The sequence below is a fragment of the Anneissia japonica genome, unplaced genomic scaffold, assembly GCF_011630105.1.
Source record: "Anneissia japonica isolate Jap-2015-1 unplaced genomic scaffold, ASM1163010v1 scaffold287713_len945575_cov184, whole genome shotgun sequence".
NCBI lineage: Eukaryota > Metazoa > Echinodermata > Crinoidea > Comatulida > Comatulidae > Anneissia > Anneissia japonica.
In genome coordinates, this window is record NW_022725774.1 from 187171 (window position 1) to 202195 (window position 15025).

Genomic DNA, 15025 nt, shown 5'->3' on the forward strand with positions numbered 1-15025 from the left:
GAGAAATTGTTTTGATCTGTGTTACTATCTAATTTGTTTGATCCTTTTAATTAGCAAATCAGTGTTATCATTGACACTACGTAAATTTTAAAGGAACATTATGTGACAATAGCTTAGTTAATCTATGACTGGGTTGTGCATGACAAATAGGCTCATTTTAACTCAATTTGACAATAAAAGCGAAATATTCTCCACTTTCATTTTGATTATAAGTTGTTGGTACACTTTAACGGTGTGTTGAACACTGGAAAAATGTGTTTTGTAAATGCTTATATTATTATTTTATTCCAAAGAGTATACATCAACAATGAATCACACTCCTGAAAATTATTTACAGGTGACAGCACATGCGCAGACTGGTGCGTTTAAAGTTTATCCGCTGCCACACCATGGAGGAAAGCAGTTTCTGTCCTCCATGACACAACATAACGCATCATATTGTACATGTTCGCAAAAGTGCGCATGTGAAATGATGCCAATTTAAGCTCTGTTCACAATGAAGCAATAGACGCCTTTAATCGACCTCCAAATTCCGACACTCACATACACACAGTACCGGTATTGTGGGGGGGGGGGGTAATTTGGCTGTTAAACTGACTCGCTGTTTCTAACCACGGATACAAGATTTTAAATTTAGTGGGGTCTGAGAGCATATCCACCCCAGGCCCAAACATGGTTGGTGTGAACAACCCCTGAATGCCCGGAAATATGCTGACAACATGTAGAGCCGCTACCCCTCCTCCTCAAATGAAGCCACAAGATTTAAAGTTAGCATGGACATGAGTCGTCTATCTCTCTGGAAGCCCGAAAATAGTTGCTTGCAAACCTGTAGATCCTCACCACTCCCTATTCTGCTGTACATTGACAGACACGAGATTTAAAGTAAGTAGCCTAGAGACTAGAGTTCATACCGTATCGTACCCCGCTCAGCCATACTATGGAAAAATAGAGATAAAAAAATATAGTTCTGCAGTATTGCGAAAATTATAAACTGTTCAAAATTTAATTTCTATCAGTGCCAAAACTAGATGAATGAATTGCTTATTCCTCCATGAATAAATAAAATGCAAGAACACGAATAGCCATATACATTATACAATGAATAACACTTCCTGGTTTGGTCTTGCTGCACACATTAACACAACGTGCAATTAGGTATTGTGAAATATAGGCCTAAACAATATGCAATATAAAACGTGTTATATATTCAAAGGATGCAATATGCTATACATTATGAAATAGGCTTTCAAATATGAATACCATAGCTTCATCCTACTGATACAATTTTAATTACACTTGCCAAATTCGGCCTGAAGCATTAATACATTATTTATTCCACCCTTAGATGAGTTTGTACTATCACTTGAATTGTTAGGTTTTTGAATTAAGTTAAGACTTTATACAGATTACACTTTTATTTCAGTCAAATCTTGTTTTATTTTGACTAGACGATGTAAGTGTACCTCCATGGAGGACAGATCTAGGCCTACCAGGTGATAAAAACATACCCAATTAAGTACCTTCAAGGTGATTCCCACCCCTTTCAAACATGGACACCAGCATCCGATCGTCTGACGCCACGACGATGTCTTCTGACTGAAGATAGGCCTATTTGTTTTAAAAATCTAATCGAATATATTACATGTGATTGCCAATCCCTAATTTTGTGATCTAAAAGTATAATTTTGGGCCATTTGTTAAGGATTCCGGTTCACTGAACCGCTGGTGTTACGACACTGCTTCTACGCCCAGAACAGCAGCTGATAATTAAGGTTAGTGTATTCATGGCCGGTTTGATAAATTGGCTGACTCCAACCCCAAAATTTAATAAATTGTTAATTGTTATTTTATAGGCGTATTTATATTTTTTTCAAAATCAGCCTTAATTACTAAAGTTAAAGATTGTCAAAAAGATGAAGTGTACATAGACAATACAAAAACAAGCGCATGGTGGATTTTTGTTTAAATATATATAACATTAAAAAGAAAACTTTATGCAAACATTAATACTAAATTCATATAATTTATAAGTACTGTATCAATATAGTTAATCAAAAAGTAGTGGAATTGAGAAAAAGTGGTCCGACCAAAATCGGTGCAGCCGGTGTGATTCCGACAGGCATACACACACAGTTTGTGAAATAAAGGATATCATTTTTTTTAAACGCATTGTTTACGTTAAACTAGAGCATTTTATTGTATTAATGTGGTTTTTAATGGTTTGACTACTAATTTATCACTTTGAAATTAACGTTGCATAGATGACAGAAGGCATTTTTAAAATGTAAAATACTTATAAAAAAAAATATGTAACAAAAATCTCGGCAGCCCGTATAATGTAGGTTGTTCCGCTTACTGTACGTGTTTTCGGAAGTTTTCCGAGTTGTAACTTGGCAAACGCGGAGAGATCCTTTAGGACAACTACAGACAATTCAAACGACTCGGAGAGGTGACTACGAGTTTGCTAAGTTGAATGTTTTGTACAAATTTTTTCTTGGAAATGATACGATTTACCTATGTGACTACTAATTTTCCGAGATACCTATGAGTTAGATACGAGTCTACGAGTTGGATATGAGTTAATTAATCTTACTACGAGTTTTCAATTTTGTACTTAGCTCGGGATACCCTTATCTAACTGGTACTTTTTTTCTGGTTTGTGGTACCTAACACGTTTGCAAACTGTTGAAGCTCAGTAACAAATCAACAGAAACGTTTAAAACTTGTTGTAAACTCGTACCAGACAATGTTACATAATAATAATGATATGTTATGCTTTTATATAACGCTCCATACAACTAAGTCTCAAAGCTCTTTTTCACATTATTACGCTAATCATTGTACTCCTCAGGTAGCTATTTATACTCCTGGGTGGAAAGAAACAATGCAGGTAAAGTGCCTTGCTTAAGGACACGTGCGAAATGCACAGCGAGCGATTGAAACCCCGACCTCGAGTTTGGGAAACCAATTGTTCTCGCTTCGCCAAACCACTTATACTTCGCTCTGAATGATTTGTACTTAACTCATGATGGCATGTGTCTCACTCGAAGTAAACTCTTAAATAACAAGAAGAACTCGTAGCTAACTCTGTTATTGGAATCCGATACAAAAGTAACTTCTTTCGATTAACGAGTTCCCTAAGTTTTTAGCTCGTAGCAATCCGTACGATACCGGGACGGAAACAACCTAGGTGTGAGAGCTGCTATACATAACAGGTTGTCGCTTTAAATTCCTGACTTATAGAAACATATTGCTAGACTTGGAAGATGTGAAGTAGTTAATCGAGGAAAGGAATTTGATATCTGAACCATATTATTTTACTGCCGAATTCCTCATGAACATCCGAAAATCGTTTTTTTTTTTTATTTTGCAAACGTCAAAATTGTGTTAATTCGTCCTGTTTGTTTTCCACACCTTTTGCAACATTGTCATTTGCAACATTCACATTGAGAGTTCCTTCTTGTTTAACACTTTTTACGTTAAGCTGGTTGTATAAGCTTCCTATGGCTTTTTGGTGCTTTTTGAGGTAGATACCATGAGGGCGAATTTTTCCTGAATTCGAAGCCTTAGTAGAAATCGGCACGAATCCTGCATTGTTCCACAGGGCACGTGTGGATTCGTGATGCGCACGGGTTGGTTTGGCATTGCGTGATTTATAGCGTGTAGACTGGTGATCTATTGCGACTGACCACTCAATGTTAGTTTCTGATGGTACGCTTTCATCTACCTCTTCGAATGTAATATCTTTAACTGTCCACTTAGCTAAGGTCTTTGATGTAGGCCTACGCTTGTTTCCCGTTTGTTGGATGTCTAAACTAGGTTGCTTGTTGCTTTGCTCCTCTAGTTTAGTCTCTACGTCAGTGTTTTTAACCTTCAGATACCCTGGATAAGTCCGTAATTGTTTATTTTTTAACTTACTATTTTCTTCAATGTGAAGATCTGTTGGTTTTGGGTCCATTCAGACGACTCGGAGAGGTGACTACGAGTTTGCTAAGTTGAATGTTTTGTACAAGTTTTTCTTGGAAATGATACGATTTACCTATGTGACTACTAATTTTCCGAGATACCTATGAGTTAGATACGAGTTTACGAGTTGGATATGAGTTAATTAATCTTACTACGAGTTTTCCATTTTGTACTTAGCTAACTTATCTAACTGGTACTTAACATGTTTTTCTGGTTTGTGGTACCTAACACGTTTGCAAACTTTTGAAGCTCAGTAACAAATCAACAGAAACGTTTAAACCTTGTTGTAAACTCGTACCAGACAATGTTACTTAATAATAATGATATGTTATGCTTTTATATAACGCTCCATACAACTAAGTCTCAAAGCTCTTTTTCACATTATTACGCTAGTCATTGTACTCCTCAGGTAGCTATTTATACTCCTGGGTGGAAAGAAACAATGCAGGTAAGGTGCCTTGCTTAAGGACACGAGCGAAATGCACAGCGAGCGATTGAAACCCCGACCTCGAGTTTGGGAAACCAATTGTTCTCGCTTCGCCAAACCACTTATACTTCGCTCTGATTGATTTGTACTTAACTCATGATGGCATGTGTCTCACTCGAAGTAAACTCTTAAATAACAAGAAGAACTCGTAGCTAACTCTGTTATTGGAATCCGATACAAAAGTAACTTCTTTCGATTAACGAGTTCCCTAAGTTTTTAGCTCGTAGCAATCCGTACGACACCGGGACGGAAACAACCTAGGTGTGAGAGCTGCTATACATAACAGGTTGTCGCTTTAAATTCCTGACTTATAGAAACATAAATCGTTTTTTTTTTTTTTTTTGCAAACGTCAAAATTGTGTTAATTCGTCCTGTTTGTTTTCCACACCTTTTGCAACATTGTCATTTGCAACATTCACATTGAGAGTTCCTTCTTGTTTAACACTTTTTACGTTAAGCTGGTTGTATAAGCTTCCTATGGCTTTTTGGTGCTTTTTGAGGTAGATACCATGTGGGCGAATTTTTCCTGAATTCGAAGCCTTAGTAGAAATCGGCACGAATCCTGCATTGTTCCACAGGGCACGTGTGGATTCGTGATGCGCACGGGTTGGTTTGGCATTGCGTGATTTATAGCGTGTAGACTGGTGATCTATTGCAACTGACCACTCAACGTTAGTTTCTGATGGTACGCTTTCATCTACCTCTTCGAATGTAATATCTTTAACTGTCCACTTAGCTAAGGTCTTTGATGTAGGCCTACGCTTGTTTCCCGTTTGTTGGATGTCTAAACTAGGTTGCTTGTTGCTTTGCTCCTCTAGTTTAGTCTCTACGTCAGTGTTTTTAACCTTCGGATACCTTTGATAAGTCCGTAATTGTTTATTTTTTAACTTACTATTTTCTTCAATGTGAAGATCTGTTGGTTTTGTAACTGCTACGTCGTACTCGCTGACATTTTCCTCAAAACTCACCGGCGATATACTTTGGCTGGCACTAGAGGAACACGACATAAGCGCAGAGCTTGTTTGCGTCTTTTCGCTTTGGTAAATCCCTGATGTGGAAGCTCCGTTGGTGCTAACTTGATAATCTTTAGAATCACAACTTGAGATTGATATCGTTGTTTCTCGGCCGGATGTTACCGATGTGCTCCTTGCTTCGTCTGATTCCCGATTAGTGTGGTATTTATGCAGAATTATGGAAGCCCTTTTGCGAGAACGACGCCTGTAGTTATTCATCATGAATTCGTTTTGGTTATTGTCTGATTTCACAATATATTCATTCTGCCATTTAAAGGAAGCTCTTACGCAATCAGATCTCAGGAAGATACGTAAAGATTTTTTGTTTCTAATTTTACAGAAGAACACTAAACCAGCTATCAGTAGGATAGCAAATAGGATCCCTGACACCATCGGTCCCACATACTGAAGACTATTTTCCACGCTTAGAAGCACACTTCCTTGCCCTCTTCCTAAAGTGTTCATAGCAAAACATCCTATTATCAATGAATCGTGTTTTGATATATCGACATTAGGAATGTAAAGTCGTTCTTGTTTGATTATGTAGCCTTGTGTTTCGTCAACAAGATATCCGTTTATGTACCATTCGTACTCATGTACAACTGGATTAGCTTGTGCATCGCACGTGAGCACAACCTCATCGCCATCCCGTACCGTGTTTGGCACCATGTTCATATTCACTTCAGGACGGTACAATACCGAGATAGGGCCCACAACGCACTCGTGGGACAAGTTATCGGAAAAGATAGCGGTACAAGTGATTTGTATGGCATTGTGATGTGGACTTGCATAGAAAGAAAAGCCAATGTTATACCATAATCTGGAATTCCAGTTGTCTACTCGTATAAAGTGATTTGATGTTCCTCCTAACATGTCATTATTCACCCAACGAAGTGTGTCGTCATTTTCATTGCGATGGTCGTTTCCTTCAATAAGTTTTGCGCATGTAACCGTTACTAAATCATTTTCACGCACAACAGTCGAGCTTGCATCGCACAAGTGTGTATCTCTTGATGTTGGTAGGACAATTCGTAAATAAGCTGAGAAAGAATTCATGTTTTCATCGTCTGTTGACATCCACACGCACTCATACCTGCCGACGTCCGAAGCTTCACTGTACTGTATATCTAGTCTAGTGTATATCATGTTGCCCTGTTGGGTTTCTGATACGTACCATTTGTTGGAATCTAGGCTTTTGTCGATTAGTTGTCCATTCGGCAATTTCCACTGTAAAACCCCATTGTTGGCACTTGCTTCGCATACAAAATAAGCACCATGAAGTTGGAAAGTTGTAAAATTCAATGGATTTATTACAAAATCCTGACCGTTTACGAACTTTTTTGCAACCATAGTAAAAATAATAGCAAGTATACTCCACATGATGTGCATTCGTGATGAAAATAGCGCTAAACAGAAGCCGATCAGCAATCTGATGTAAACATAAATTACGTTATTTATTTCTGTTGAATTGATCCGTCCTAAAATCATAATAACTTGCCGCCCATACAGACGTTTTAATTCCAGTCAGCTGACAAACCTTTATTCACATCAGTTAAATTATTATATTTCCTTCAATCACTCAGAATGTAATCACAAGTTTAACAAAACCTGGCACAAATCAGCAAACCAGCCACAGTGAATCTCTTGCAATCGAAATACAAAAAAATAATTGAAAATTAACAAAACAGATTTATCTGGCTAGACCTAGGCGTAACGTTGTCTGCTACAGAGTGAGAGTTGAAATAAATGTTATACCACCATGGTCGAATGAAATTTAACACAAATGAAATGCACAGGTGACAATTTATCGTTAGGGGACAAGGAGAAATCGATGCTGTACCAGCTTGTTGCGCGCAAGCTTGTGTTTAGAAAAAGCAAGTCCGTGTTTGTATTCTGTGGCAATTATAGTTGATTCGATTTTTGACGCCTCTTTCAGGACACTCCTCCTAAATTTGATGGGTGGTCTCTATACATTGGCGGTATCGCTTGAGAATCGGTATACGCGGAATCAGAGAATGAGGCGTGGAGAATCATGGGACGGGTTTCGAAGCAATATAACACATTAAGCTAGTAGGCCTAGATATATCAATAGTGGAGTTTGGAAACAGGGGGAAATAAGACCAATAAGCTATAGTTTGAAATCTAGGTCTTATGTTTCAAAATACAGTATATGAGTATGAGGAAATATGACTCTAGGATTCACTAGTCACACTGACCATACCGTGACCCAGTGGCGGGCTCACTCCCCCACTACCCTCTAAGTTTTTTTTAATGGACAAAAAAGAAAATTATATCCAAACTGAAGTCTGAGAGCGCCATTTCCGGCCGTCTTCTACAGGTGTCATGACCATATATTTTACTCCATCCACACCCATGGTGGGACTGAAGTGGTCTAGATCATCCATCTGTGAAAGTCCCTTCCTGCCCATCTCCCCTCCCCCACCACTTCCGCCGCCGCGCGCCCCTCAAGTTCATGAACCCGGCACTAATAATATATGACTATGCATACCAATGTCGACAGCACTACGACAGACACCGGATTGCTCTTCAAAAACATTATCAATGATCGATATAAATTATTGCTTTGTTTTTGTTTTTTATTATTATTCATTACACAGGAGCCATATAAAATAATATTGACAAATTATGCAACACTGGAGGTCTTTTCAAGTCATTAAATGTTGGAAACTGCAGATCATGTTTAAGCATGGTGTTGTTTTGCACATCTGAAATTAATGAGCTCGATGAAAGACCAAATGTATTGGTCCTAATGTGCTTAAGACCAATCCATTTATATAATTGATTATGGTCTGCAGAAGAGACTTCAATCTTTATTTAAATGGAGGTATGTTCGAATAACGGACTACGAACCATGCCTTCGTCGAGGTAAAACGTGTCGTAAACGAGCTCCGTCACTTGCTAGTTGTTGATGCTCTTTAATAAGGCAATGTACCTGGAATTATACTTGGAATTAGTGAAATAGCAGTATTAACAATTTACGTTGAGATACTGATGAGAGAAAACAAGTAATAAACGAGCAGTAAACCAAAAAGATAAAAGAACCAACGGATAAAAAGGCAGGTCGCGATGCTATTTCACCTGTGGAAGACGAGCAGCACACCGTGGACATGCCCGGTCAGTTGTAATAAGCTACAATGCAAAGTTGAGGTTCTAGAGAACAGAAGTAGAAGAAATAATACTATAATCAGAGGGATTCCAGAAAAGAAAGATGAAAAAGGATGTTTAAATGTAGTTAACAGTTAACGATTTATTAAGAATCATATGAAATTGGAAAATGCAGATTATAGGCCTACATACAATTTTAAAATGCAAAAAGATTGGAAGTTCCTTTTACAAGACTATAAAAAAAAAAAAATTTTTTGTTACGCATTATGGTCCCAAATTGTGGAATGAATTAGAAACAAATTATTTCTTGCAAAAAGCTTAGGCCTACTCTATTTAAAACAAAATTGTAAAAGATATATATTTCGAAATATAGGCCTAGTCCTGATTTGTCTTGATTAATACCGTTATATCTAAACAGCATTTTTATTATGTATTATTTTTTAATGTTAATACGGATTACAGCAAAGCCTTTTATTTAAGTTTTGTCTTGCTAGCTTTTTTATGTTAGGAAGTCATCATGAGACAAGATTACCGTATATCTTCTAATTTTGATTCCTGAAATAGTCCCTATTCTGATTATATTCACACTTATATCACTATATTTGTATTATAATTATTATAACTATTGTAAATGTTAAATATTTAAAAAACAAAAAAACAAAAACAAAAACAAAAAACAAAAAAAAACCCGTAAGAATCTGCAGGCTAATATCTAGCCGATATGTTATTTCATTGATGATGGTCTGTGTATTTGCCTTCATTCGGATAGGTCGTCTTATTTATACCAATTGGAATGCAAAAACCTAAATTTTTGTTTAAATAACATTAAATCTGTTCTCAAGAAAGTGCCTGTGTTTTGTGGTTTTGTGTTAGTCATGTCTGTAGTAAGCCTACTCATGACAATTGCGTATCTAAGGCGGAATAGAGAGCACACTCCTCTCCAAAAAGAAAATCAGCTTACGCCCCTCAGGCCCCTAAAGAAAATTGCTGCACAGCAAACAATCTGTCATTCCACAATTTGCCAACAAAATATCAAAATGGTGGTGGTGGTGATGATGATGACGATGATGATGAAGTAAACCTAGAACCAGTTCAGGTTAATGCTTTGTTGTTAGAAGAAATACAAATTACATAATGCCATTGCTTAAAGACAATGAATTGTTTTTTATTGTCTAGGAAAAAATATGTTTTACAATATATTTTAAAATATACGTAATTAAAAATTATTTGGACGATGAACTGGTAAAAAATACAAACATTACAAAAGAAAAAAATATATGATTTAGCCTGCGTTGACGTGGAGAGTGGGTTTAGGGTATACCGGTATCGTTCTTTCACACTAATGCCTATGTATTTTATCTACATAAAAGTCGCTGAATTCTATTGCATTTCTTTTATCCTTTTTTATAATTTTATTAGTTTAGAATGACTTTGTGGAAAATTTTGCGTATATAAGTACCGTAAGTTATAAGCTTTCGCAAGCAATTCTAGCAATATTTGATTTGTTTTAACAAAGATACTTCTCACACGTACCAACATAATATAATTATATCTGTGGTTTAAATCTACAGTAGGCCTATATACCTGATTTATTTACTGGGCTAATTGATTTTCAGTTTCCGCATATTTGTTTTTTTTGTTTGTTTTTTTTTCATTTCTTTTGTGCATGTATCGGTCTGTCATATGCCTATGAATATTTGTACATTAACATTACCCACATTATATTAATAGCGGTATTTCTTCGAGGCAAAAGAGTTCTATAGTAATATATACAATTCAGGTCAATGGCAAGCCAAGACAAATTAACATTAGTTTTCTTTCTTCGTTTAAGCTTATGTATTATGTTAAATCATTCTAGTCGGATTCGACCTTAGGTGTCCTGCTGTAGGCCTACAGCACCCCTGGTCTACAGTATGTTAAAGCTCCGTCTTCGCGATAAATCCGAATCTCAGAAAATTAGCTTTATCGCAACGTATCATGTTCTGTTACTGTATACACATTTTCATATGAGGCTGTGTTAACATTAAACTCTTGTAACTTTATCATTATTATATTGCATTTATGCAAATGATCTAATAAATATAATAGTATACAAAGCAAGCACATATAATATGAATGTAAGCATTATGGAGGTTAATAAAACATAACGAAATACAATTATTATTTGCAACGTGAACATCTGTGATCGAATACGAACACAATATGAATGAAAGAACTAAAATAAATTATGCATTATTATTGCATTATTATAATATTATAACTCATAACGAAAATAACAATAATGTATAGGCCTACATATTAGTGTGTGTATAGGCCCTGTCTCTTATACACATCTAGATGTGTATAAGAGACAGATGTATATGTATGTATATGTATGTAGCTTGTGATTACCCCTACTGATAGTAAGCGAACAGTCACTTAATTCATCGTGGGGGCTCGGGTTCCAGTTACGCGCTGCTCAGTCAGTAGGCTTATGAAACCGTAAACGAAAACTACAAAATCCTTTCTATGTTAACACAACTATTCAAACACGTGTAAGTATATAAACATTCAAATAGGGCCTACCAAACAAAATTATTATTGCGACAAAACAGTATAAAAATAATGTAAATATATTACTGTAAAACAAATAATTACTTAAGCATTCTTACACAAAAGAACACGAACACTTGAGGAACATAATGCTGGTTGTATGTACGTGTACACAGAAGAGAAATACGTCATAGGTTTACTTAAGTACTGTATTACACCGTACACACATCAATTCAATATAGTACATTGAAGTGTGGTATTTACCCCGAGTTATTGTAGTTTTATTATCAATCGCATTAAATTTATCAAAATTAATCATGTAGTAGTTGTTTCGAAATTACAATAATAATAGTAATAATAATAATAATAATAGGACAATAATATGACAATAATAATAGTTGTTTCGAAAATACAATAATAATAATAATAATAAGACAATAATATAACAATAACAATAATAATAACAGTAGCAGTAGTAGTAGCAGTAGTAGTAGTAGTAGTGGTAGTAGTAGTAGTATTAGTAGTAGTTGTAGAAATAATGATAATATTGATGATGATAATAACAGTAGTATTATTATTATTATTATTATTATTATTATTATTATTATTATTATTATTAGTAGTAGTAGTAGTAGTAGTAGTAGTAGTAGAAATAATGATAATATTGATGATGATAATATAACAATAATAAAATTAATAGGCCTAGGCTAATAATGAATATAAAGATGTATATAAAATATAATTAGTTACCAAAATTCTATTTAACAATACATATAAATACTATATATCTTGACAGTTCATTCATCAACGTCACCTGTTACACATTGTGTCCAAAAATATCCATAGGCCTAGTTGATATTGCCATCACTTTATTCTGTGTGTAATACCGTATGCTTTACATCCTTTTAGGTTAGGCTACTATTGCAAGTTATTTTTTTTTTTTTTTTACAGCATTATGTCCACACCTTCCACGTATCTCTCATGGTATGAAATATTGACAAAACTATAAACATAAGGTTTTTATTTTTGCGACGTTGCACGAAAAGTGCTGTCTGTCAACAAACGCGTCATAGAAATTAGTTTTGTACGCGCTATTTGAACAGCCAATCGCGTATATGGGTGGATTCTTTGATTGAGTCATCAAAGTACAAAGGCAGGCTAGATCCTAAAGCCCTGTCCAGACTATCAAATTTTATTTTACAAAAACATGCGAAATGCCTAATTATGGTCATGATGACATCACATCATGACCATATATAGGCACATCATGACTATATATGGGCATACAACAGGTTTTTGTCAAAGAAATTTAATAATCTGGACTTAGCTTTAGAAATCTATTTGATTGTGAAGGCTATAAATCAGTGGACGGGATTATGGAACTCATATCCTCTGAGTCCGGCTCAGACGGAAGTGATGGTATCTCAAATTCGTCTCTATTCACAGTGTACGAACCTTTCTTTCTATTCTCTCCGAAATGTGGATTAACTTGATAAACGTACGAAGTGTCCTCATGATCCTCATCCTCCGTCGACATATCGTGCACAATATAATCAGACATACTACTTTCATTACTACCTTTTTTACCTATACTCGATGTTTCGCTTTTTCGTCGGGGAATAGGCCGTAGTCGATCTTCGTCATCATCATCTTTGGATACAACTTCGGATAAGTAGCCAGCGTTCGTACTGCCTCTCATTCTCATGGGCTGTACTGGAATAACTGCATTGTTTTGCCTCTTTCTTCTGGCAGATTCGGCGCGCCGAACCATCTCTTTATTTTTAATTTCCTTAATTGTTTTCTTCTGACGACAGTACCAGATCGTGAATGCAATTAGAATCATTAAAATAATATATGCAACTACACAAACCAAGACTGCCCCTACGATTTCCGCAGTTGTTCTACCTTCTACTGTCGTTATGGAGTACTCGGCAGCCCCCTCCCCAATCGTGTTGAACACTACACAGGTTAAGGTCACACCGTCATCAACGCTAGTAACATCAGGGAGGGTTAACATTTTTCCATTATCATTAAGCTGAAAACCACTTATTCGGTTATATTGCGAGACTAGATTTCCGTCATAGTACCAAATGTATGTAAAAGAATTTGGATTTCCCACGGCGTTGCATGTAAAGCTTACCGACTTGCCAATTTCGACTTTATCGGCGGTGAGCGTGATTTGCACAGTTGGGGCGTATTGAACAGTTAAAATTAGGCTACATTCTGATGTTTGTGAAATCGAAACACATGTGTATTTCTGACCTCCTTGGCTTACCGTAAAACTAAGTTCACTTGTGGAGTTTGCATATTTCGTTGAAGAAGTTGCTGGCAAGAGTTGTCCATTGGCCCTCCACACCAGATCAGCAGTCGAACTGCCGGAAATACATGTCAGAGTCACAGTTTCACCAGTGATAAGTTCTCCACTTGGATTGGCAAAACAAGTTGGCCTTCCGTTACTGTTTGCACTTACTACTTGTAAATTGGCAGTGTCTGAATCCACTATGTTTGAATTAGGTCTATGAACAACCTTACATTGGTAATCTCCATTGTCGGTAGGTTGAATATTATTTATCACCAATGAATATTTGTACTCGTTTTTTGTAACATCGACGGTCTCCGTTTCTGTTGAAAATTTTTCCACATAACTTAATGGAATGGACGCTTGTTGGTTTATGAGGATTGAGCTACTTGGTACTTTCCAAACTACATCTGTAGAGTAAGATACATCGGTTACTGTGCATTCTAACCTCTTCGAGCTACCCAACACACCTGCTATATCGCGAGGCCCAGCAATTATTGTCTGTGTAGCTACGGTAATATCACGCAAAACCAGCACCAAATTCGATGCCAATATCAAAAACTGCCAACTCCTCATGCTGTTTATTGCCAAATTGTACAGTTCTTGAGAAATTACTGGTCGAGTGTTTTTTGGTATATACGTTATGGCAGCAAGAAATTGTCGTGCCAAGCACGAAAACTGTCGTCTGTACAAACGTACATGAAAAATTTAAGTATTCTCACAGTCAGTACGTCCGTTTTCAATAATACGCATGCGTGCAGATGCAATCTATTCTAAAAAAGCTCCGCCTTGTTTGTTGTGATGGTTGAATGGTTGAGCAACGACAATAGGTGATTCATTCGCTTTCTTTACGAACTGAAATTAAAGAAACGGGATCGTTTTGCAGAAAGGATGTTTTCCCATCACATGACAACTGCTATTATGAACCACGTCAATGGTATGCCTGTCCCAGGCACAGACAGATCGGTAACTCACTATGTAATACACAAACTATACGACAGTTTCATTTATTGTGGGTGGATAGCATATCTTTCGTAAATCTGTACAAAAAATAATTTAACGATTTTTTTTTTAGCGTAGGAGAGTGTTTCTAGTTTGTTCTTATGTGATGGCCAGATAATAACCGGAGTAGAATGTAGCAATGATTATTTCCTGGCTAGACATATATATATATATAATATATATACATACATGCATACATACATATACATATATATATATATATATATATATATATATATATATACAAAGTGTATATATATATATATATATATATATATATATATATATATATATATATAAAATCACACGTGAACTGAATTTACTTGTCCTTAGTTTCCCACCATACACCTATGCCTATGGTGTGTTAATTGGACTATAAGTGTTGTTTTTTTAGTCACTTCAATTTTTTTTTAAATAAATTCACCTCCGAAGAATGTTATTTCTTTTTTGTGTTTTTATTTTCTCAAGTTTCAAGTTGTATACTGTACAATATAAACAATACTATTGTGAGGTAGACGGATTAGACCAAATAAACACAAATTAGGCCTATTATGTTGGCCACGCCTATATGAACTTAATGACGTAATTGATTATATAGGC

At 35.9% G+C, this 15025-nt stretch overlaps 1 protein-coding gene across 1 annotated transcript; it reads right to left on the bottom strand.

Moving 5' to 3' along the window:
- Window positions 1-11803: 11803 nt before the first annotated feature.
- Window positions 11804-14230, bottom strand: LOC117112862 (cell adhesion molecule 2-like). Its single transcript, XM_033256051.1, has one exon. The coding sequence runs from the start codon at window positions 13997-13999 to the stop codon at window positions 12479-12481; it is 1521 nt and encodes a 506-aa protein (XP_033111942.1). The 5' UTR covers window positions 14000-14230; the 3' UTR covers window positions 11804-12478.
- Between the last annotated feature and the right edge of the window lie 795 nt (window positions 14231-15025).